This window comes from Haliotis rubra, unplaced genomic scaffold (genome assembly GCF_003918875.1).
Source record: "Haliotis rubra isolate DU_JTF1 unplaced genomic scaffold, ASM391887v1 Scf368, whole genome shotgun sequence".
Taxonomy (NCBI): domain Eukaryota; kingdom Metazoa; phylum Mollusca; class Gastropoda; order Lepetellida; family Haliotidae; genus Haliotis; species Haliotis rubra.
In genome coordinates, this window is record NW_025767044.1 from 168,601 (window position 1) to 194,972 (window position 26,372).

Consider the following 26,372-nt stretch of genomic DNA (forward strand, 5'->3'; position numbering starts at 1 on the left):
CATGTAGAAGGTTATTTCCTTTCAGCATAGCGACACAACAGGTGACAGGCGAGACAATGAGAATACTCGTGTTGAACATGTAAAGTTGGTATTGAAATTAAATGTGTTTAATATATTCACCCTTGAATAACCTTTAATAACCCTTAAAACCATCCCAAGACTCAATTTCACTTCCATCAAGCTGTAATCTCTGATGAGACATAAACTATTGGAGTCTTCCAAAAAAGTTACTTGTCGCACATGCTGTTGCTATGGCAGTTCTTTAACATTTTGCCTTAACGAGATGTTTCACCCGTTACGAGTATCGTAACTCTCATGCTAAAACTTCCTCATGCTATGGTTGTCGTAAACCTTTCTTGGTAGAGATGTTAAAGGTGTTTCATGCTATGACAGACATGAAGCAATCATACTGAGCTTGTTGGACGTCATCCTACTATGACTGTTTTAGTCCATTATACTGCGCTAGTTGGAAGTTGAAAGCACTAATTCCAGGTTCTCTTTAAGTCACTCAAGCTACGTCTGTTGTAGGTCCATCATGCTACGTAAGGCACGAACACTCATGCTACGTCTTGCGAAACAATCTCATGCTACGTCTGTTGTAGGTCGCTAATGCTACGTATGTTATAAGTCCCCCATGCAACGTTAGTTGTAACTCACTCAAGCTACGGCTGTTGTAGGTCGCTCATGCTACGTAAGGCACGAACACTCATGCTACGTCTTGCGAAAAAATCTCATGCTACGTCTGTTGTAGGTCGCTCATGCTACGTATGTTATAAGTCCCCCATGCAACGTTAGTTGTAGTGAGTGAGTATGGTTTTACGCCGCTTTTAGGATTATTCCAGCAAAATCACGGCGGGGGACACCGGAAATGGGCTTCACACATTGTACCCATGTGGGGAATCGAACCCGGGTCATCGGCGTGACGAGCGAACGCTTTAACCACTAGGCTACCCCACCGCCCCTCAAGCTACGGTTGTTGTAGGTTGCTCATGCTACGTATGTTATAAGTCCCCCATGCAACGTTAGTTGTAACTCACTCAAGCTACGGCTGTTGTAGGTCGCTCATGCTACGTATGTTATAAGTCCCCCATGCAACGTTAGTTGTAACTCACTCAAGCTACTGCTGTTGTAGGTCGCTCATGCTACGTATGTTATAAGTCCCCCACGCAACGTTAGTTGTAACTCACTCAAGCTACGGCTGTTGCAGGTCGATCATGCTACGTAAGGCATGAACACTCAGGCTACGCCTTACGTAACAATCTCATGCTACTCCTGTTGTTGGTTGCTCATGCTACGTATATTAGAAGTACCTCATGCTACGCTAGTTGTAACTCACTCAAACTATGTGTGTTTTATGTCTCTCATACTATGTCAGACACACGATTAACTCATGCTACGTCTTGTGTACGTATGTCATGCTACGACTGTTGTCAGTGGCTCACACTGAGTTTGTGAAAAACCAAAACCCTATGCTACACTACGTGTAGGTCTCTCATGCTACGTCCGGCGTATGTCACTCATTCTAAGTCTACTGTAAGTCTCTCATGCTACGCCTGGCATAAGTCACTCATTCTAGGTTTAAGTCTCTCATACTACCTCAGGGACGTGTCACTCAGGTTACGTTTGAAGTACATATCTCATTTTACGTCGTAAATCCATCATACTACGTATGTTATAAGTTTTCTATCATACGTCTGTCGAAAGGGGCCATGTTTGACAGTAATCGGGGCTGTGGGGTAGCCCAGTGGTTAAGCGTTCGCTCGTCACGCCGAAAGCCCGGGTTCGATTCCCCACATGGGTACAATTTGTGAAGCCCATTTCTGGTGTCCCCCGACGTGATAATGCTGGAATATTGCTAAAAGCGGCGTAAAACCATACTCACTCAGTCAGTCAGTCAGTTTTACAGTAATCCAATAGTATGAAATAAAGAGCAAGAATAGGCATCACACGCGTACCCACGTCAGGAATCAAACCGTTTCTACGTCGTTACGAGCGAACACCTCCATCAATAGGCCACCCATCGTCCCATCCCGTTGAACATTCAGCTCCAGCCACAAAGAAAAACAAATAATAAGGTATATCCATCATTTATTACATCATACATCAAAATGAAACATCTGTAATGGTGCTGAGTCAGAGACACTGACGTGTGCGTGAAGAAATGTATTGCACTCAATAGGAAGTGGAGTAAACATTTCCATACATTGTGAAAGAGAAGAGATAGAGCAGAGGGCCTGTCACTAAAACATTGCTATAAGGCAGAACGAGGCTGTCCGTCATTGTTTTATTCAGTTATTTTATGGAAGTTGCTCTCAACGTTAATAAAGTTTAACAAAATTAAATTGAACGTTTTGCATTTAAGATTATATAGAAGCAGTAAAATATAATCTCAAGTTGATAAACTACTTCAAGTTGAAGTATCTTACAACGATAAATCTTGTCATTACGTTCGTCTTGTGTAATGAAACGCATTTCAAGAATTGTAAATTTATCGATAAGTTACATTTACTCAAGCGTTCTGTTGCATATTGCATAGGAAGTCCACAGACAAAATAGGGGTTTCCAAAATAGGACTTACCTAATGAATAAATTACTTTATAGACTGGATATGATACAAACCGAGATTCATAAAGGAAATATATAGAAAGGGTTTGAAATAACATTTTATTTATCAAATGGACATGGCATTCCTCGTAATGGTGTTGATAAAGCTAATAAATAAACATAACAATCCGTTTTACAGTGATAAATGTACAGGATAAACACTGAAGATATGGAAGCACAAATCAAATATAAAAATAAAAACTCAGCACTAATATACTTTTACTTTTTGCACCAACAAATCAACAACTACTTCAAAGATTCGATATAGACTGTAGGACAGATAAAGATGTTGAATAAAAGTTCATAGAAAAATAGGTTGGGTTTGACCAATTGATATTATTCGTTGGAGTTGGGCTGTGGGGTGAGATTTCTTTTAAAATACTACTTTCCTCATCCTGCAGTAAAACATATATCTCAGGCTTTACATAAAGTTTTCAATCGTTCACTGGCCATCCTCGGTGTTTAAATATAAAGACGAGTTTTAAAAAACAAAGTTTCGCGGTTTCTTTCAGAGAAAAATGTGTATGTATGGAAACAGTGACAGACAAAACAAACTCCCTCAAAAAGAAATCCCAGCCCCACAATATTAAAAAATGGTTGATCCCTTTATCATTTTTCATTTGTAAGTGTTTTTAAAGGTTCTGAGGAAATGGACCAATGTTTGTTTATTTCTAGCACTAAATGATGCACTTGGCCTCAGTCAACATGTGTTTGAGAACAATCAGAGCATTAGGAGTTAACAGTTCAGTCGTCAATGTCTCTGGTGTTAGGGTAAACGTAAGAATTGCACACTAGAATGTGTCCCACCAGGTGAGCAAGCAAACGGGCATTACAGGCTATGCGATATATGCCTTTCATTTGTATTCCCCCGATAAGGGCCTGGTATTAGCTTTGAGGGAAATCTTTTCTTTGTGATTTGAGTTCAAATTGTTCTAGAACAGTCTGCATTACACAAGTCACCGTATGTATTAAGATTCCTACACGATCTTCGTTCCGTCGGTAAAGGATATCAAAGGAAAAATTGACTTTTTGTCATGGTCACGGGGGTCTCTGGTTTCAGGATAAAGATTGAGTTTCAGAGCGGTGTTACAAGTCCAGCGTGGCCCCTTTCCCGGCACGCACAAGGGGGTCAGGTACCCGCCCAATGCCAGGAAAGCATACAACCACTCAGGGGACAATGAAACCGGACGCTTCCCAAACCGAACGGTGAAAGGTGTCGACAGCTTTTCCCTGGCGATATTGTGTCAGAGGTGTCGAGATCGCCGCCGAAGAAAGATAATCCTTACAAACTCGCGCAACACAATCCGACAGTGAGCAACTACCGATTACCCGAGAGGTAATGTTCGCTAAATTCAAACGACAAGGGTGACAAGCCTGTTAAATGTGTGTACACGAACTCGTAACACTATATTGAACTATAAGTTAAGAATAGCATGCTAGAGACGAAAGAAGTACCGGCTGTTGAGTGTGCTGGTGCATGGACTATATCTTTAGAGCCTCGAGGGCTGAGGATAAAATACATCAGATCCAACACATATTATAAAAAGGAAATATTTGAAATAGGAGATTCCTGCTTCACATCTATCTACAAAGTGTATCAGATCTTTCAAGGTTAACAATTCTCTGTATGAAACAACTATAACGTCACAACACTAATTAGAATACAGAGGTAGCTTCAACGTTGCATCAGAATTAATAAAGTCTATTGCAACAATAATCACAGATGATAGAATACGGCACCCAGCTAAGGTATTGCATATTCAACGCTATGCTCGGATCCACAGCAAATGTATGTAGGTATGTAGATACCTTGCAATCGCCCGGATGTGCCAAGTTTGCTTGGATCAGCACTGTTGGGACAGCATCGGCCTAAGCAGGTCATGTCGCATGTTGGTGGCATATGAGTTATCTCCCCTGTATGCAGTTTCGTCTGCGCATCAACCTTTTTGTCGGTGCATGGGTAACACCCAACATGTTGTGCCGGTTGATCGCCTTTGGGAGTGCGGACATGTCCTTGACATTGACCTTGACCCAGGTACGTGGTCTTGCTTCCTGCATTTTCTGAAGCATGGGCGTTCACGAGGCCACGACCTTGACCTTCCCGTCTGGATACATGGTTCAGCCAGCACAGTTCTCATTACCTTCACCTTTAATACTAGTCACAACCATGTAGTCAGAAGTCACTTGATTTAAACATGTCAACCAAGAGTCGTTCTATGGGAATTTGTCCTATCGTTTTCCTGAAGAACACCTCCTCGATGGTGACAGGCGAAACGGACCTGAGAGATGGGAGCAGCAGTAACAGTTTGCCAAAACGGAATGGCTGTGTTGGGTAGGCTGTTCGTATGTAATGGTTAAGGGTGAGCTGTGCCTGATCCTGGAGTGTGGCAACTGTGTGGAACTCTCGTAAGGTCTTCATCTCAGTGTTATTGCTTGGAAATACTGCAATGAAAAAGGACATGGGTGAGGATGTGGCATATCCAGTGACTGACTGTTTAGCAATAGACAGCCATGTTCCCACGAGGGACACAAATGATTCTACAAAATATGGAGAGCATGTCAGGAAATAGATGTTAGTTTTAGCAATACTACAGCCAAATTACTACAAGGACAATTCAACACAAGTCGAAAATCGACTCATATTTTCTACGCGATAGGAATGCCTTGAAGCTTGGCTTCTCAAACGACCATAGACAAGGTGACGATATTGGTACGTGGAAGAACTTGACTAAATACTTTTTTTACTTTTGTTGAAGATTTTGTTTTGTATACGTGTATAATGACATCCATGTTCATGCAAGATAGGGGACGGTGGGGTAGCCTAGTGGTTAAACCGTTTGCTCGTCACGCTAATGACCCGGGTACGATTCCCCACATGGGTACAATGTATGAAGCCCATTTCTAGTGTCCCCCGCTATGATATTTCTGGAATATTGCTACAGGCGGCGTAAAACTAAACTCACTCACTTAGTCACCCATGAAAGATCACCACTGGTATTGAATAAATGCATCATGAACACCACGTGATACGATTTATTGCCTGCGATGTGATATTTGCATCATTTGTCATTACTTATTTGTTTGATTATGAAAACCAAAGAAATTAAGTGTATCCAAAACATTTTTCTGTCTTCAAGACAAGAAAATGAACGTTTAACCATTGTACAGCCTATGTCCTAAGGGTAGTTAGATCGTACATGAATGTAGAAGCATCCTTAACACGTACCATCGCCTTTTCCTGTCTGAAGTTTTTGTTTCTTACCTGATTTAAATAAGACAATCCCTTTCAGACATGCGTACTCAGTTGGATCCACTTGTATGGCCTTGAACTTGGCGATGACGTCTTGGAGGCCACGGATTTCAGTCATGAGGCTGACGACTTTGTCTGGCTGAGTGTGATCGGATGTGAAACCTGTAATATGAGTTGAATATTTCCGTGAATATACCGTACTAGTTCCGAAAGTCCATATTTGGGTTTTAAAGTTGTCTTTGCCCATGATGTTCAGCCCCAATTACATCTGAGACGTAACATTAGTGTGAATAGATAGCGTTGACGTTCTGGTTTAGGTACATTCGAAACCATCACCAAACAATGACTTCTCCAGACAAATTATTAATTACATATTTTAGACAATGATATAAATAATTCTATTAAGAAAAGTATATTCCCAAAAGCCGATCATTAGAAGAACATATTTAATAAGACGAACTTGTTTCCATATTTTAGACCATACACTCATTAACGACTCTATCGAGTCGAATACGACATGTCGGTTGTGATGAACAGGTTGTGGACAAATTTACTACTTTATTACGAACTTTATATTGTATCGAAAGTTAGAGATATCCCTATGCAGGTCCCGGTTACATGAAGTCCCACCAGACTAACCTGCAGCGGATAGAAGAGGTCCTGCATCAAGAGGGATCTGGAACTGGGCTGCTCCTAGGACAAACAGTTCCCTCCAGCTCTCCTCCAGGAGAATCACCTGGTCCCTGAAGGGCAGACTAAGGAAGGCTGGCACAGATTTGGCCCATTTCACACCCATGAATAGCAATCTTGCCGCCGCCTCGCACACAGCTTCAGGGTTCGAGAAATAAGCCTGCATCATCTCGTGTGGATACTGAAATAGATATGGGGTGCATAAGTCAAGTGATGTCTCACTATCTTGAAGACATTTTCATTTCAGATGATTCTGTGTGTACGATCGGAACAAAGACGACCAAATCATATATCCTGGCAGAAAAATATAAGGAAATACTTCACAAACTTGCCGAAATGATTATTTTGGGGATTCATTGAACTGAGTCTTGTCTAGTAAACATGCCAAGTAGTAGAATGCGAGTGGTCATTGACAAACAATATCTTGGGCCATGATTTATCATGATATTCAAAGTTACCCTATTTATTCGTTCCCTTGTTTTATAAGTACACACAGAACAAATAAAACGACATGAACTATCTTTAACACCAGCGGCCAAGAGGCTTATGGACTTAAATAAGTATTATCAGTATGCATAATGGAAGTGGCATATCAAATATTTAGAATTTTTTTTAAATTTTGATTTTTAACTCAAAATGTTATTACTATCTGCGAAAAAAAACCCAGCTTTGCATGTAATCTCTTTATAATATTCACTTTCTGTTACATAGCAATGGTATTATTTAATAATGAATGCTTACTAATTTGCATAATGCCACGATTACTTCTGATCAATTTCAATTATCACCCATGAATGACTCTTATTATTATTAAATATGTTTAACAGACAAAAAAATGTTAATGTACAATGTCGCACCTGATTGGGTTTGATGGTAGATACATCTGTACCCACCTTTGGCACAGGTTGCATAATCACCCCGGGGGTAGCGGTGGGGGGTGGGTCGACGGCTGAAACAGTGATACCGTCGTTGACGTGTTCGTAGCCAACGTAGGCGGGTAGGAAGGGAGAGCGGTACGGATTAGCAGCTAATACCGTCCCCAACTCATTGGTCTCTTTCAAGTACATTGCAACCTGGCGGCGGATTGTAGAGTTACGAGGACCTCGCTCGTGCTGAACGGCTGTGGAGAAAGAAAAGGATTTATAGACTTCATAAAACTGATGAAATGTGCAATGAAAACAAGATAAAAGCGCAATATTGAACAAAAATAAAAAGCTGAAAATAAAGAAAACACAGGATAATGCGTGACAAGAACGAATTTCCGTGATGCTAATCGAAATTTTTCAAGGAAGCTGAATTACAGAGTGAGTGAGTAGTGATTTGACACCATTACCTCCACATTGTTCCGAAGCCCGGACGTAGTAAAATTGCGACTTTATATTTGTGAATTCTGGATATTTCTTAACTGTGCATAACAATGGTGTGAGACAACAACGCGATATTTAAGCGACTTGAATGTATTTTGCTCGGACATCCAGTTAACCAGAGATTACAACATTTAATCATTTGGCAGGGAACGACCAATCAGATTTGTTTCATGATATGGTTATCCATGATTTCCAACACCGCGGTGAAATAATAACGCAGTCCCGTGTTCTGGTAGGTAGTGTTCTACTAACATGCTTGGCATAATTCCATCCTTGTGTTAAGAGGCTAAGCCAGCTAGTGTTAATAATTAACTTGTCATACTGTTTGTATCGAATACAACACGAATTTAAACACCTTTCGTAACCTAAATATGCAAATACATAATTTTATAGACTTATCAGTATGTACAAATGAGTTATGAAAATGACCATGCCATGTGTGTCGTAATCCATATGACTTGAAACCATCAGTTAAATGTTTATAAATATTCGAACACTTTGAAGACATTGCAAATTCTATAAAATCACTTGAACAATCCGACGAGTATTGTTGGGGTGAAGCCCCTTTACGCGGATAGCGGATAAGGCAGGATTGAATAAACACAATATAGTCAAGTTGTCTTTCTGTTCCACCTTTCTCTTGGCTAAGTACCAAACCCTGTAGGATGAGGATGTTCTAGTGGGATGCGACACACACCTTCCCCTGTGCGTAAGTGAATAGAAGTCAAATACTCGTTAGACTTCAGGAAAATCCTTTTTGCAAATCTGAATATATCCTTAGCGTCTTAATATTTATCAAGAGCACGATGGTATGCTGAGAATGACATTATTTTGAAGGGTTCGCCGCACAAGGCGTCTGAATGTGTCATTATCAAAACAACTTTCTTATTTGATCACACACGGGTAGAGCTTGAGGGGAAGGTTAGACAAGTCGGGGGTGGCTTCTTGTTGAGTGTATCGAGAACACTCGACTTTCTGTGGGTTCTATCGGTGTCACTGATGTAGATGTACAACAGGCAATTAAATGGATGAAGGCAAAGACACTTGCGATCATCAGCAAATATGCCAGCACCTCACGACCTGACAAAAAAATATTGACTCCTACAGGTGTCAAGCAGAAAACTTTTACTAAGTCTTTGAGTCAGGTGGGAAGAGTCCTGAACGCAGGCAGGGATTTGTTGTCTGGCAGAGATGTGGTTGAAATCCATGTTTGCCTTCGTGGCTTCTGAAGGGTGCCTCACCTTGTCCTTTTCATCGGTCACAAATCCCCAAAGAGGTGCTAACGCGAGTGGGCTTTAAACAAATCATAGCCTATATCGTATTCAGGAAAATCAAAAGTTCCTCTGTGGTACTTTCTGTGTGAGAAGACCACCTCGCTACGTGTTCATGAGCTGGTTAAACACACATCCGCGGAGGTCAAACCCATCGCATACCCGCCTTCACAAAGTATAACTTTTCAATAGACTACCGAACAAAAGTCCTCTGTGTTTGGCTGGCCGGATGATAGGACTATTTTAGCTTTGGAATAAGAAGAGGACCAACTGAGAACGTCATGTGTACATTACTTGCAAACCTGGAAATTGAGAGATATCCTGGACTATTGAGTTTATGCTGTGTATTTAGACAGGTGGGAGAGAACGAAACCACGATGACAAAGCAATCACAATACCTTCTCTGAAGACCCTCACCCTACCCTGCTATCTTTCTGTCACAAGGTTTGAGTCTATTCTGTTGAGGCTGTAAAATGTCCTTGACAAAATTTTCTTCTCGGGTATTGCTAGCTTATCAGAACATAACAGAATCGTTTTTTCTCAGAATGAATCTGTATCCTTGCTGGTATATTTCATCAAAATGGCTCATTTGTTTAATTCCACGCAAAGGTGTTAAACGTTTTAAATCCTTCTTTATATTTTTACAACTTCCCTAAATTTGTTGTTAAAAACATTTTCAGAGCGTTATTAATATTTTATAATGTGAATAAATTATTTATTTAACGAACTTCAGGCCAAAGAACGATGTCATGAAACATTAAAGACACAATTAAATGTGTCACTTATCGCGAAATTCAATCAGAAGTTGTCATGACGCTCTGTGGAATTACATAAATGATTTGGAAAATATTTGTGATTAGCGAATATGACCGGTGCAGCTCTTGGTGAAAATAAGTCGTCCCGTGCAAAGATGTGAAATTCACTGTGCCAGTCAGTATAAGCAGGAGATCCCAAGACGTAAAAATACCCAACAAAATACAGACAGATTTTCACTCGCGTAAGATGATGGAATGTAAAGTTAAACGTTGTCATTTGTGAAATAACCAGAAGGATACTGAAATGGACACCCCGACATCATGAGCGGAATTTAATCAGTTTCAGGAATTTCAGAAATGGTCCTTTTGAAAAGAAACAGTTTCTGGCTCCAAACACCTTAAACGGTGACATTTTGAGAGATGTTCGCGAACTTAATTAACAAAGCGCTAAACATACGCTACAGTCCATGTTATCTTAGGCTGAATTGACAGCAGTGTCTGTGGACATTCCAGGTATTTCAAACGCGTTAATGCAATGTATTACAATGTCCAACTATGTCCAACTCTCGTTGAACGTAACAAATATTACTAAGATCAAAACAAATGTTTCATAAAACTGACAGATTTTTGGCCATGAGGGCCCCACCCCCCGGATTATGAGCCCCTGCCCCCTGAGTATAATTACACAAGGACAGCTTAGGTACGTGACCAGCTATTCAGAGGTTCCGCGTCATACAATGACGCCGGTAATTGCCTAATCAAATCGTTGAGCGCATTTCTCATCGGGTTACAATCGGAGTGTTTCGCCCAGTCCTCCGTGTTTGGTTGCCTCGACTCTATTTGTACGTGTGCTTTCCGAGTCAATTATTCGTCCACGTACAGGCGTGTCTCTCCGCGGCTGCTCATGGCGAGTTTTCTCGCCTTGCGTCCCAGTGTTGACGATCGACTCATCAAATTCGAGTGGCTCATTAAAAGTTGTTACTCGCTGATCGCCGTATTATCGCTAAATTATGAGGAACACCCCGCTTTTCGGCTAGACAAACCACAGCGTCCGTGCTCATGGGAAACACGATCTCATAGGAGTGGATGTCTCGAGTGGGGATCTCTCGTTTTGTGTCAAAATGGTTAATCTGCAGATATTAACTGGCGTTTAATTTAGATTTAATGTCTGTGTTTGAATTGCTGAAAATGATTTGGCTTTCATTATTAAATCGTCTGACATATTTTCTTGATTTATGATTTTAATTGCTCACATGTTTGATTTTGATTTTTTAACAAATTTTAAAACAGGATGTGATACGTATAACGATGGAGAACTGTGAACCAATGTAATGTGTAATTTAAGTGCACGATATTCTACCTTGCAACTGACGTATGATACCTTTTTGGGATGATTGTTTTGATTTAAAACATATCATCAACATGTCAGCGTGTACTCTTCTATCAAAAAGGATTTCTTTGTAGGGAATCTAATGTAAGTTTAATACTTTTCATAAAAATACATTTTTCTGATTTCTCTTTTCTTTCAGTTATTCATGCCCACCAAGCATAGCATAGTCTCGAAACGTTCATGTATCTTGATAAATTATTTTAATACATTTATTACGATTACAACAAACAAATAGTTAGGGATGTTTAATTTTGTCATTTTGGCCAAAGCAACATGTATATTTGCATTCAAGATAAACGAAGATAATTTCAGTTTTTTATACGGGTATATATATATATGAGTATATAGATTTCATTTCAGGTAACAAGAAATGCTACATAAACAGATTAAAAGTAACCCAACAAATTAATTCGATAGAAGGTTGATTTTCACATTTTTCTAATTCACTTTCGGAAAAAGTGCTATTTTCATCAACCCTTGGTCGCACGTATTACACAACGCACTGTCGCTGTCCCCAGAAAAAAACATTAAAATTGTGGATACTTTTCAAAAGATTGAATGATTTTTAATATAATATATTCATATGTTGTCGACCAGAGGTGACTGGCTTAAAATACAAAGGGAAATGGTGAAGAAAATCCGTGTGCGTGCAAATTAATGACTTTCTGTAAAGCCAAACCTTAAGCTGACGCCGCTGTGCATGCGCATTGTTCAGTAACGGAACTGGAAGTGAGGAATTGTTGGTAATATATATTGACTCCCTGAAGGTTTGCAAGCTGTTGCAGATGTTTGAAACTGAAATATCACCGATTATTTTCATAGTTATAAATGCCCTAGTGGTACTGTACTTGCTAGCCTATTATAATTATATGTAAGGTTAAAACGGAATTTGTCAAGCATGACAATTGTTATGTTTCCATAATTAGAAATCATCACAAACGTGACAATTGTAAGGAAAGAAATGATTCCCCATTGTCAATAGGTATTGATTTAGTTGCTGTTTTTCGTTTTTGTCATTCTCGGTCAATCCGAACATTATAACCGTACGGATTGGTCGAAGGGGAACCACTAATGGCTCCTTTCGATACAATGTGAATGGGGTCAATTTATTTAGTTTAAAGTTATTATTTCGGTCAATCATATTATTTATGCTACACTAAGACAACCAAACAGTCACCGACAAGCTGGATTGTTCCTAGCGATTTGAACTATTTGTCTGTGTGAACTACGACTGTTGGGAGATATGAAAAGACGGAACGCGTCAACGTACCACAATTACGAAAATTGATTGCTTCAATGCCGAAAAATACAGAGTCCAAACCAGACAATGACTATTTATTGAAATATTTTCAAAGGCAAAAAGGGGTTATTATAAGCTGAAAATCAAACAAACTTCAGAACAAAACCACGATTGATGTCATATAAAAGGTCATAGAATGCAAAAAGCATCATTTGAAAGTAGAAGCCCCCAGTCATATGCAAGAAGAAAAGAGGGGCACATTCATCAGTGGTCTTTATAGGGAGGGAACTCCACTAGAGAAAGTAAACAAACCACGCCCCCTCCTTTCCAAGCCACCATCATACTCATCTGCAACATGCTCGCTCTCAGTAAAAACCAATGATAGTTTTCTGAAGAAATAAAACACATTATTCGTGTTTAAGTGACAGCTTGTGGAAAAGACAAAGCCACAAAGTTTACTTACCGTCTTTGTTCATGCCAGCCTCAATGCACTTCTTAAGACGACACGCCCGACACTGATTGCGGTGAGTTTTATCCACGGGACAATTCCCCTGTCCTCTCGATTTGCAAATGTATTGGCGGTTCCGACGGATTGAACGCTGGAGAAACACAAATTCACTTTGTCAGTTTGGAAAAACATACGATTGGTAAACGTGTTTTGATACAGAGTTTTACACGAAAGACGTGAGTGAGTTTAGTTTTGTGCCGCTTTTAGCAATATTCCAGCAATATCATGGCGGGGGATACAGAAATGGGCTTCACATTGTACCCATGTGGGAAACGAACTCGGGTCTTATGCGTCACGAACGGACGCTTTTACCATTAGGCCACCCCACTGCCCCTCATACGACATGAATTTACGGTCTTGTGCCACCTCTAACCTTATGCCAGCCATTACAACGAATGACACTAAGAATGGGTATCACACACCAAATTGAGAATCGAACCTGGGTGTTTGCCAGCCGAGCTAAGATATGCTTGTGTATTGCCAAATATGCAGTAAACAACGTTTATAACAAAAACGCTTGTATCGAACTGGCGGATATAACGAGTTGTGCTTTTTATCCCGAACACTTTCTGTGTGTTTTAGATGTAATGTGAGTGAGTGAGTGAGTGAGTTAGTTTAGTTTTACGCCGCACTCAGCAATATTCCAGCTATATGGCGGCGGTCTGTAAATAATCGAGTCTGGACCAGACAATCCAGTGATCAACAGCATGAGCATCGATCTGAGATACAATGTGTATAACGAACTACGGTAATAACGAAACGTAATAAACCTATATGTCGTTTTGACTTCGATATAACCGTATTTTAAAGTTTGGATATTACGATGTCAGAGCGACCTTATATAATATCCACAGTTCCTTTTTTCTGGGTTATAACACAATACATTCGGTTTTGGAATTTTTTAGTATATAACATTCAATATTGGAATTTCATTAACATGGTCACAACGTGTGACGCTAGTTTTTACGTGTCCCAGCCATGACATTTCAGGAACAATGCTAAAAGCGACGTCAAACCAGACTCGCTTATTCACTACAATATAATCAAACGAAAGGATAAATCCTGATCTTAATTTATTTTACCTGACTGAAAAGGAATAAGACGACGGGATTTGCTCGACATATATGATAAAGTTGAGCTGAAGACAAAATATCTATATAATGAGAGGGGCGGAGGGCAAGTCTAAAGGTTACACGTTTGCAGGTCACGCCAAAGTCCCTGGTTCGATTCCCCACATGGGTACAATCTTTGAAGGCCAATTTTGACGTTCCCTTTTGTGATGTTGCCAAAATAGTGCTGAAAGAGGTATAAAACCATGCTCACACACTGGTGTTATATTGAAAAAATCGCTTTTGATCATTGATCAAAAGTACGTGGTATTCAAAATCAAGAACTTCGTCCATAAAAATGTATGATATTTTTTGCTGAAGGTTGCACAGTATTAAGACTAAGAATGTCGAATATATCGGGAGCCCACGTTACTCAGGCACTTGTCGCACGTTCTGATATGTTTGTTATTTATCGCCGAACTTAGCAATATACCAGCTTTTGATGACTGTAATAAATCGAGCCTTCACCAGTCAATCAGTCATCATGCTCGTCGATCTACGCCACTGTGGCATGATGACATATTTCAACTAGATTAGCGAGCCAGGCCACCCGATCCTCGCGTCTTACGAAAAGCATGGGTTGGTGAAAACGAATTCACTTGGACTAAACTTCTGATACATATCTCATTATGTCATATGTTAATAATTTTTCTGTCCCGTCATAACCGTCATCACAAAATATACATGTCCACGTCAACTTGCTCGACTTGTTTACAATCATTTCAGAAAATAATAATTGAACACAATTGTTTTTACAAAAATAATCATGAAAAAATAGATACACTTGGCTAATGTAAGCGTTTTCGTCTTTAAATATTTATTTTCTCTAATTTGTTTTTCAAAAAATATTTTTTTTCAATTATCTAAACCAGTCGTGAAATTACGATATCCACACGAGATCAAAAGCACAGCTTGTATACGGTGTATACGTTTCTGCCTACTTTGAGTAGCCGTTTCTATGGAGATATGTACATGTTATCAGTGGAAACTATGACGCCGGCGTAACTGGTAGATAATGCCAGTCAAGGTATTGATCAACCGCTGTGAGACGGACACAAGTCATCACGCTTCGATATAAAACATAGGCGAACTACATTAACACGTCCCTCTGACTAAGGGCATCTGTAAGTGTTAATGTGGTAAATGTTAGCCTGATGGTAAGCGAAATAGTTCCCAAATTATGCTAGCCAGTCGGGCTAGCTATACCTGCAAGTTACTAGCCAACAAAATATTTAACTAGCCTGAAATTAGAAAGTAGATACTAAGCAAAAGATTACAAAAATACCGGTTGATGAGAACAAGATATTGTGGGAATGACACGGGTTTCAGCATTAAGCTGCTAATATGATGAACATTTTTTAGGCCATAATCTAGCATGAATAAAAAGTGTATTACAACTTAACATGTCGGAGTGATATATTTACAAAATGACCCCATGAAAATTCACTAGCCAGTCGGGCCAGTGACTGTGGGAATTTACTGGCCCGACTGGATTTTTACTAGCTACGGGCTAGAGGGCCAGTGGCTATTTCGCACACTGGTTCGATCGCACGTAATTACCAATCCTGTGTTCGAATACTACAAGGGTACAATGTGTGCCCTCAATTTGGATGCACCATGTTATAATCTTGATGCGCTATTATAGTTTAATATAGTAGAGATGCGTTCACACAGTACAACTTATTGTATACAATTTAGTACACCAACCAGCTGTCCCGCTAAAGTCTTAAAAGAGTGAGTGAGTGAGTATGGGTTTACGCCGCTTTTAGCAATATTCCAGCAATATCATGGCGGGAATACCAGAAATGGGCTTCACACATCGTACCCATGTGGATAATCGAACCTGGGTCTTCGGCGTGACGAGCGAACGCTTTAACCACTAGGCTGCCCCACCGCCCCAAGTCTTAAAAGACATCACTCGTGTTACGAGCGATTAATACCCACACAATTGCCCATTTGCTGATAAAGCACTTAACGTATAAGTTTGCTCTGTGTATCATTGTTAATATTTACTAACAGGATAATTCGGCATTTGTTTTCCATTTTGTTAGATCTTTTCTCTGTATATGTTCATCCTCGGTCATGACAAATACCTGTGGCCCATTCGCAATGATAGTCTTCGGAAGTGACGTCACCACCCAAATAAATCCCATTTAAATATAACTGAGCACGTAGTTTCTTTTGCTCAGCACAGTAGTTTTCATTGGATGGCTATCTATAGCACCGTGTCAGCAGAATACGTACAGTATTCACTGCGACCAGGGTATTTACCATAATGGGATGGAGAACCGAAACCCTGGACAGCCGAGGATGTCACTTTCCTAGTAACAGATCTACGATAGCGAATCCTTCAAAAAGCCCTTGGTGGTTTTCGTATGTTTAAATTTACTTAGTAATCTTGCATTTAATCATTTTAAATAATTTGCGAACTAATCAGAGTACCTTTTCGCATAAAGGGCTTATAAACAACATGGATCATGTCGAAAGTGAATGCAAACTATTATCAATGTCTTAACGTCAAGAACATACGCACCGTAATAGTAATCTAACATCAGTGAATAACATACTCAGTAATGTATGTTTTTCTGTCCCATCTCAGGAAATGGAACGTTGATATTTGTGAATGAAATAGTTGGAAAAGGGTTAGCAAATACATCTACGTTTCATTTGTCATTACCCGGATGTAGCAAATCACGTTCTCCACGAGACGTAGGACTCCGCGCGAGACTCGAACATGCATGTTTTGTTTGGATACTGAGGTCGGAAGGGGTAAACCGCAAGATCCCGAATTTTGAAGTTTATTTGAGTCTGTCCACTCTGCAATGACGCAACTCAGCCCTGTGAAGTGAGATCTCGCAGGGTCACGCCGTGATCTCGTGCCGTGTGGTCAAATCAATCATTTCAAAGCAATCGCTAAAGTCACAACTTCTAAAGCTTTTGATCAACAAATCTTTGACAAGTTTTGATCTTAGGGGCTTTGGGTAAATACTCGAGTTTGCAAATCATCGTAATCTTCCTGAGAAGAGCTGTGAGAGCTGTTTCAGAAATGTTGCGAGTTTTTGCCGTTGGTTTGTTTCTGTAACTTCAACAGAATCAAAAGCCATAAGCAAACCTGACTTTTGCGGCTCTCACTTTATCTCAGTATTGGCAATCTATGCTATGTAGTGTCCCCCCGTACTCCGCAATCCAACGTGCCCCTCCGTAGTTGTGCTATTGACATTCAAGCCCTCCACTTCTACGCTTTATCGACAAATTTTTTACAAGGTTTGCGTTAAGTTTTTACCTTTTGGTTTAATTTTGCGAGCCAGGGATATCAGGAAATCCCGTGCCAGCCCTATAGGGGACTGTCGTATAAACTAAATATTGTTCGAAACATCGGTAGCTACGAGGACGTAAACCTTGTCCTTTGATGTTAGCGTGCCGAGCCGCTACGGGTGGGTTTGGGTAAGAAAATGTTAAACTTTCTAATCGGAAGACTTTTGTTCTAGTAAACACGGGGGTTAATACTTGATCCGGATAGACAGGTTGCCAACACTGAAGCTGGAGTCAAAGAACACGCTGCACTGGGGGACGACTTCAGCTTGCGGACCGTGCGATGTGCCCGTCAACAAATGCCCCCCTCATATGACTGTCATCACGGCTGGGGTGACGGAAAGGGGTGACAAGTGGGGGAGGGGAGGATGATGGGAATTGATTGTCTTTGTGGGATGCAGGCGGAAACTATACGGGTTACTTTGCCTGGAGAGAAAAGTTGCGTCCCTTTTAACTTTGACTCAAAGGCGGACAAATATGTATGTTAAAAGGGCGGACTAAGTAACGAAGACATTTGAAACTCACCTTAAAGAACCCGGCACAGCTGGAAAGGAAGATTTAAAAAGCATTAGTGAGGTTTGTCTACAAGGAACATGATAAAATATTGTATACTTGGAAACGTTAGTAAGTAATGACTGAAAATCGGGTCCTTTATCAAATGTTGATGAAGTAATGCAACACTGGGATGTTGATTACCTTACAATTTAATTAATAATACATGAAATTATTGATTGGATGACGATGCTCAATGGCATTTAACGTTTAGAACATTTCATTGGAGAGGAATTGTTGAGTTTTAATACTTGTGGATGACAAATGTGTATTATTTCGTTGTTTCTCTTCTATGGTATGTATATTAAGATTGAAAGTAATAACATAATATTATGTGAACTTACATACATTATACATGTACACACTGTCAAAATAGTATATGTATTATAAAATATTATATATTAGAGTTTCTATTACCACTGGTAAAAGAAGGAAGTAAATTTTCAGTTAAACTTTGCATGTAGGGGTACTGTTTCTTTGATGATGTATTTATCGGAATATTGAATTAGGTAGCAGGTGCTTTTCAATCTCAGAAACAGTTCATAATCTTCATTTTTAACGGGTGGCGTTGTTGTACTATTTCAATGTGATCTGTGTAGGTTTCACTTGTACTTTGTACCAACGATTAAACTTGAAAGCTAATACCATTAACACAAACAAAAAGGTCATGATTTATGCCAATATTTGTCCAAAGCAAATACGTTGAAAGATAATCACAAATGGGGAAAAGGGTAGAATTTCAATATCAACAAAGGCGATTAGTTAATGAGAACAAAATTATTTTCCATAAATCAAACTTTGAAAATTATTTTAGGTACGCTTTAGGTATTCTGTTTCAAGGGGGAAAATGAATTAAAATAACCTTAGACAGCTATGATTTATCCTTGCATATAAAATATAATCAGATGTTGTTGTCATCCTCCTATAGAGCAATAATTAAGAGCTGAGATCAACAGACAATGTCAGCTCGCTAACAATATCGAAGTCCTGTAGTGGTATATTAACCAGGCTGTGTTATTTTAATTCAACTAAACACTGATACCTGTGCAAGCTGGTACGGGGCCTGACTGCAATGGTAGTTTACGTGGAAGCCAGCCAATAGATCCAATGTTGCACTTTGTACTACTAATATAACTAAGTACAACATATGGAACCATTTGATATACAGCCTCATTATTACGGCCGCAATGAAATATTATTGGACTGACAGTGCATTGGATTAATAGACAAATCTGCATTGTGACTCGCTGTTTGATGTCATGTAATATTCGCCTTCAACTTAGAGGTGCTTTAAAGGAGAAACATTTGAGCACTACCTGTAACTTCAATCAATGATTTTGTCATAAGTTAGATATATAAAGAATCTCACCCGAGTGTCTTTTGATATCAAATATATCACCATGAGTTTATAAAAGCGATAAAATTCCGAGTATCTATGCATTATAAAATATATAATGAATGAATAAATAAATAAATAAATAAATAAATAAATAAATAAATAAATAAATAAATAAATAAATAAATAATGACTATAAAATGAATGAATAAATAGATAAATAAATGTTTGTCTAATAATAAACAAACAGAAATAAAAGGAAGTTTGACATATACTTTTTGAATATCAATGCATCCTTACCCATCACAAGCATAGATTCCGTAGTGCTTTCCTGACGAGTGATCTTGACAGACCTTACAAGGTATGTCCACAAGAATACGACCTGAATCGAAACAAAACACATGTCATCATCATGATTGATATAAACTTATAAATATTCCCAAGTGATTTTTTCAGTAATAACATTTTTTCATTGTCATACAAGTTTGATGTATATCATGAAAGGTCGAATGCAAGTTAAACTGTTGTCATTTTTACATGAATATAATTAGGCTTGATATATACTTGGAGTCTTGTAGCCTTGGAAAGGTAGTTGTTTTTACAGCCTGTTGCTTTCCAATAGCGACACAGGTAAGTCTCTACAGGCAGCAGATATGTAATTACGGGTATGAGAGTAGCGTTCCATGATTAGTGCCCCCAGGTGAGATGTACTGTCTGTCTCCCCACGGTCAGTGAGAGAGAGGCGGATTTTCCCACTGCTTGCTCAATACGAGTAACAAAAAGCGACCAGCAATTTGGAACAGTTCAGTGAAAGTGAAGTGAAGATTACGAAACCGCGTATCTCCCATAGAAGCCATGGCGTCACATAACAGAGTAATGAAGCTCTCACTTATGTTGACAAGCAAAGAAAGCGTAAGGTGTTTACCAAAGCGTGAAACGTTGCGTTACCTTCTCGTGGTCGCATTTCAACCCTAAACAGTCAGCCTTGTGGCCAGACAATAGGTGGTCAGTATGAGATGTCCACTGTTACACCAGCCTCGTGGTTAGATAATGACCGCAGCGTAATGACCAGTTATCTAATAACCACCAGATTTTCCAAATTATGTCGAAATGATACGAGAAGCTGGTATACCGCTGTGCAGTGAGGACTGTGGAAGCGAGAGCCTAAGCAGGGTATAAACTTAAGAGGATTCCAGGAGCCCTACAGGTGTTGACAAATGATCAGATAGAAATCTTCCTCCCATCTGACAACACAGGTATGCGTATGTGTTCCCCTGTCCCGACTTTTCATCAGTGTTTGCCGGTGGACTCCAGATGAATGTTCCAAATCGATACCTCAGAAACAACAAGCTTGATTTCCCAACAGTGTCTGCATATTGACTGTCTAGAACAATCGCGGAGAGAGTCGTGAGCATCCGATTCGTAATAAAAGGCGCATTGTGCTCGCCGCATGGTACGCTAATGTACAAACAACTAAATCAAAGAAACCCGTTCTTTGCAAACCATCAGGCAGATTCGAATGTTAACTTGTCGCATCCAAGTCAACAGGCTTCCAATTAAAAATCAATATTCAGACAAACACACCGAGCTCATTCACACCCAACGGTAGCAATTATCTCTCCGACTTGTCTTCCCTGATGGAAAAAAATGCCGAAGATTGGCAGATATGAGATAGTACTGCATCCATTGATATCTTAAACACACAAATGATTATTGTAGAGGAATCATTTATTGTCCGACTTTCCAGAACAGTATCCCCCATCTCCCTTTGTTACAACAGTACATGGGAAAAGCAGAATGACTTAGTCATAAAGGGAGTATGATGAAGATTATAATGAAAGTTTTAGCCAGGCAAATGAATACTGCAAACACGGGTTCCGACTTCGTTTCATTTAGCTAGGAATGTCAATATTATAGCCATTATGTCCCTACATGCTCCGTCATCTTGTTATGGGGATAATTGAACAGTTTGTTATATTGGTAAACGAAAGTGGAAAGTTGTACAGTGAAAACGATTAGAACAGAGTAGCGAGCGTCCAGAGTTTAGAAATTACAGCAAATATAAACAGTGCACTCACAATAACGCGCTAGAAGGCACTCATTATCTGATTCCAGAGAGAGAGATGTCGTGTAGAGCTTAGAACCAATACAAAAATATATTCATGCTTGAGCTTCTGTATATCTATCGAAAAATGTTCAAAACGGACCAGTTTTCAGCCGATTGAACAAAAATAATTATTATGGACGGATTGTACATGTGCAATAATTTAAAAACTGAAGGTGATGTTCATTCAAAAAACAACATGAATGTAGTTGTTGTAATGTGGTGATGTAAAAACCGAGGAAAAGTGCAGCTGGGGCATGTTTCTGTGTTCATTCTAAAGTATAGAATTTTGTGGTCTATCTTGTTTAATCGTGTGATAGACATGGCCAAAATCATCAGAGTGCGTTCTGGCATGTCTAATATCAGCGATATATTATTATGGCTTTGTAATAACTGAAATAACACATAATCTCTATAAAATGACTGTTTGAAATTTCTGATTAGCTGGTAATAATGAATATTTTCTTCATCAATGTACTTCATTGAAATTGTTAATGAAATGATAAAACAACATTTTATCCCGTGTCTAAAGAACAATAGATAGAGATGAATCACAACAAGCGTGACAACGACATTAGAATCTAGGCCGAAACGTCGCCTTTCACAGAATAACGAAGTTGTATATCTATATATTTATCATCATTCTACAACAGATACGCAAATGAAGTGTGTAAGTGTCAACGAAATATGTTCATGCCAATTAATAATTGTTATCTGAAGCATACACTATAATAGTATTACATTAATGTGAACGTACTGAAACTATAAAATTCAGAATCTTTTTACTAACCTTGGAGAAAAACCTTTGTTACACTGATAACATTTTTATAAACGATGTGTTTATGTGAGTTGAATACTTTAAGAATGATTCAGCGGCTCATTTGCTGTACATAGACAAGACACCCCGTGGTAGCCACGATACATAACGATGCTTCTAATATCCGCTGTATACTGCTTTCCATAAAAATATTTTATTAACTTTTTAATGAGGAGGTTTGGACAGAGTTTTATGAAACCAGTCGTCACGTAGATAGTATCGGGCAATATAGCTAGCAATACCACACGCGTGTATGTGCAATATCCTTCGGTAATACCTCATCCTTTATCGGATAATCCGCGCTAATCTAAAGAACACGTGACGCTACCCCGTAGTAAGGAAGTAACGCGGTATGTCAAAGCATTGCCTTATAAACTTTTATTCATACAATAAACTCGTGTCATTAAAAGTTTCGCCGAGTGAGGAGTCCCGTGAAATTAACTCGCAATGGAATCAATTGAGTGAGTGTATTCGTAAGGCGGCGAGACTTGATTACGAGATTAGATGAATGTTGAAATGATTAAGTAAGTCCCAGCAACACGGTGACACTTAACAATCAATAGCGTGCTCAAGTGCAGGGATAATCTCGTAATCTACCAGCTACCCTGATTTCCTATACATTTACCTGATACGGGCATTTCGTTTTTATGCCTATACAGCTCACACCATTTAGTCATATTGTAACTGGGCGAACAATTAATCACAGCTCTGAAATAAAGCAACAAGATAACACGCAGGTATAAAAACATCAAGATCATGCATATTTCACTGGTTTATGTATTTCAAGGAATAAATTGAATATTTCTGAAAAAAACCTGTACGTAATTGATTAGTTAATATGATAATGTGTCTGACATACGTTATGCTGTATTTTTTGTTTACATGATAGAAATCATAACGGGTATTATGTTCGATAATTATAATAAATACGTTATGATGTACTGTTGATATAACGAAGAATGCATTTATTGTGAAAGAAGTAATTTTCTATAGATTTGCATATTTGAGTAAGAAATTTAATAACAAAACTTAAGCCATTTTCACACGTGGTGGATGGTATGCTTTAGAAAACAAACATGTGCTGAAATACATAGTAGCAAAATCAAGTTGGCGTTAAAATAGTACTTACTGAAAATTGGTTTGTTTCACACAATGTTTCAAGTACGACAATATGACACACACTAAATAGGCCCTGATTTAATCTTGATTATTTAGCTGAGGACACAATTTTCCTAGTTTGCTGAAAGATATATTGCATATTCAAAATGCTTATACTTGAAAAAATTGCCATGAATTTCAATTTGATCCACTGTCCGAATCTGACTTGATGTTTGCTTGGTATGCTTAGCTTAATGCTAGAAAATCCGTCCAGGGTTTAAGGTCCGCCTGCAGCCTCTGCCGCGAACCTGCTACAACGTCAACTGTATGCTTAAGTATAAGACGCAGTGCCCAGCGCCTTCGAATGTGTTTATCCTTGTCATATCTCGAGTCAGTTTGCAGAATCCGTATCCCATACCGCGACAAGTGTAGGGAAGATGCTTTCTCTCTGGCATTCTGGGCCTATTAGGGATGAACAATGTTTTTCTCGTAAAGAACATTCAAACATTGGAAGGATAAGGAGAGCGAACTCGAACAAGTAAAGTTAGGGTCTATTTGACAGGGAGATCAAGCCAGCTTCTGATAGAGACCGTCTGACCACGGCGCTGAAGATGATACCACATCATTTGGCACTTGTATCAAAAGCTTTGGAACACTTGTAGTGAAGGATTTGGACCCAAGTGCCCGTCCAGATTAAACCAGAGGACTTTATTGTCGGTCACTCCGTTTTACAAGGATCACCTACAAGGCTAAACACGATTAACTTGGAGGGCATGGTATTTCCTGTTCTTTGGGAATTATATAGTAAATCGCATCTCCGATAAATGTATTTTTTATATCTCCTGGAACAGAGCAAGTGAAAAACAAAACATGACGACAACAGTACATTGTATAAATTAAACTTTGTGATGTGATCATTAATGATATGGTGTGACTGTTTTAGTTTTGTTTTCAAACCAAATTGATTTTTTTTCACAAACGCATTACAGGATGTCCTGTCATAATCGAACTGTAACTATCTATTGTGCAGTGAACATGTTTCCAACATTCTGGAAACACATTTGTATTCATGGAATATCAAAAACAGTTATTAATATATGTAGTGTTTTGATTTTTATCATGTTTTCTTAGTGTTTCCATCCATCCAATATGTTAATGTTATTACCTGCTGTTGATTATTTTACCTGTTCATTTTGGTAATGATTATGCTGAATTGTTTATAAAAAAAGATTAAGGCATGTAAAAAAATCAATTGAATCACTCATTGGTTTACCAGGCTTTATGTTAAAAACGTAGAGGGTTCGGGATCAAACTTGGTGACACCTTTGTCAGTAAAAAAATATTTTATTGAATGAAGGTTTGAGTGGCTGTAGATAACAGTTACACAACAGTATCATAGTAACCAAAGGTGATAATTTTATCTAAACTTAATAAAATACAAAGCTTCCTATATATGACATTGTTATTAAACTCTATAGGTAAATGTTCCTTAAGCTGTTTGAATGTATTAAAAAATAACATGCTCATAGACACTGGATTGGAATAAGATACAATTTATGCTGGCATTCAAAACCTAACAATCACCAGCACTTGGCACTTGTATTCAAACTACCCCCACATACATTTCTAAAATTCAATTTTAGAAAGGTCTACAAGGTACATGATATTTAAACATACATACATAATGTAACATTATTCCCAGATCTCATTCTCAGCGTCTGCGTGAAGGCTAGTGACGTGGAATTTATCACACTTTAATTTACCCCTACAATATCGTGATTAAAAACACTTAAGGATTGCTATAGTACAAGTATCACTGTGTGGGATAGTCCCTTAATTTATCACGTCTTTTCACCAGTGTAGCGTCTTCAAGTCCACGTCCCACCCAGAGACACCCGGTTACAAGTCAGCTCGTCCTATACATCAACGGAAATTTGCTCTTCGTGCATTTACCAAATAACCGCGAGTCAATAATTGCTTCTATATATTATTCAGAAGTCATTTTAAAGACTACAGCTACGAGATTTGTTCTGTAGCATAAATAAGCTGACAAGGTTGAGATAAGGGTTGTGTCATGTACTTGTCATCGACCTAGGAATCTTCAACAGTCAATATCGTAAACACAGACTGGAATACATAACTTGAGACATAATGTGTTGCCTTCAGAACTTAATCACTTATACACACAACGTAGTATCCTCCTAGATATTAACTTGAACATGCTAACACTCTTTATGGTGGGCTGGTGAATTTAATTATGTCGTAATTTCATATGATATTCTATTCAAGTGTCAACTACATGTATTTATCGTGCTTTTTGAATTTATACCTGTACTAAGTTATAATATATAATTAAAAGTAGTATTAGTAATAGAAGAATGTAACACATTTTCCATGTGAACATATATATACCATATATGATATATAAACATCATAAACGAGTAAAAATATCAACATTAATTTTTAACAACAATATTACAATAAAAGGTAATACTTTGATTCAAGACACAAAAAATATCTTTGTACATAAATGAATATCTTAAACCTTCATTAAGAGTCCATATTTTATGTTTTGGGAACGTTATTGCTTTGGATACTTACGGGTGAAAATAAACATTGTTATCGGTAGTAACAAATCGCTACAATTACACAATGTTACAAAGACGGAAGTGATCCTCGTCGAGTGTCTGTTTAACGCGTGTTAAGAAAAGACTTGTTATCTACATATATACACCAAACACTTACTGGAAGTTCCCGAGGGTCGATTCATCTTAATCCACTCTCCTGTGCTATCACTTGGCGTAGTCTACTCCGTGTTGAAGTTGTCGCAGAACAGATAAATCCCACTTTGACCCGAGCTCTATGCCAGCCAATCACAGAGCAGTAGGAGCGCGAGACGAACAAGCACCATTTGGCGCTTCTCTCACTTGGCCTCGTCTGGTGGCGACAAGTCAAACTGTATGATTACA

The 26,372-nt window shown here is 38.7% G+C and overlaps 1 protein-coding gene across 2 annotated transcripts; it reads right to left on the reverse strand.

Annotated features, from left to right (window-relative positions):
* Nucleotides 1-2,071: 2,071 nt before the first annotated feature.
* LOC124285744 (nuclear receptor subfamily 2 group E member 1-like) lies at nucleotides 2,072-26,372 on the reverse strand. 2 transcript variants are annotated; one of them, XM_046722018.1, is made up of 8 exons: nucleotides 26,149-26,372; nucleotides 19,685-19,766; nucleotides 18,022-18,040; nucleotides 13,031-13,166; nucleotides 7,438-7,664; nucleotides 6,494-6,725; nucleotides 5,867-6,016; nucleotides 2,072-5,046 (listed from the first exon to the last, which is right to left on the reverse strand). In XM_046722018.1, exons 1-8 carry the CDS (start codon nucleotides 26,171-26,173, stop codon nucleotides 4,778-4,780), a joined length of 1,140 nt encoding a protein of 379 aa, XP_046577974.1. In that variant the 5' UTR covers nucleotides 26,174-26,372; the 3' UTR covers nucleotides 2,072-4,777. The 2 variants fall into 2 exon arrangements, with proteins under 2 accessions (XP_046577974.1, XP_046577973.1); XM_046722017.1 differs by having other exon boundaries at nucleotides 7,402-7,664; nucleotides 26,149-26,370.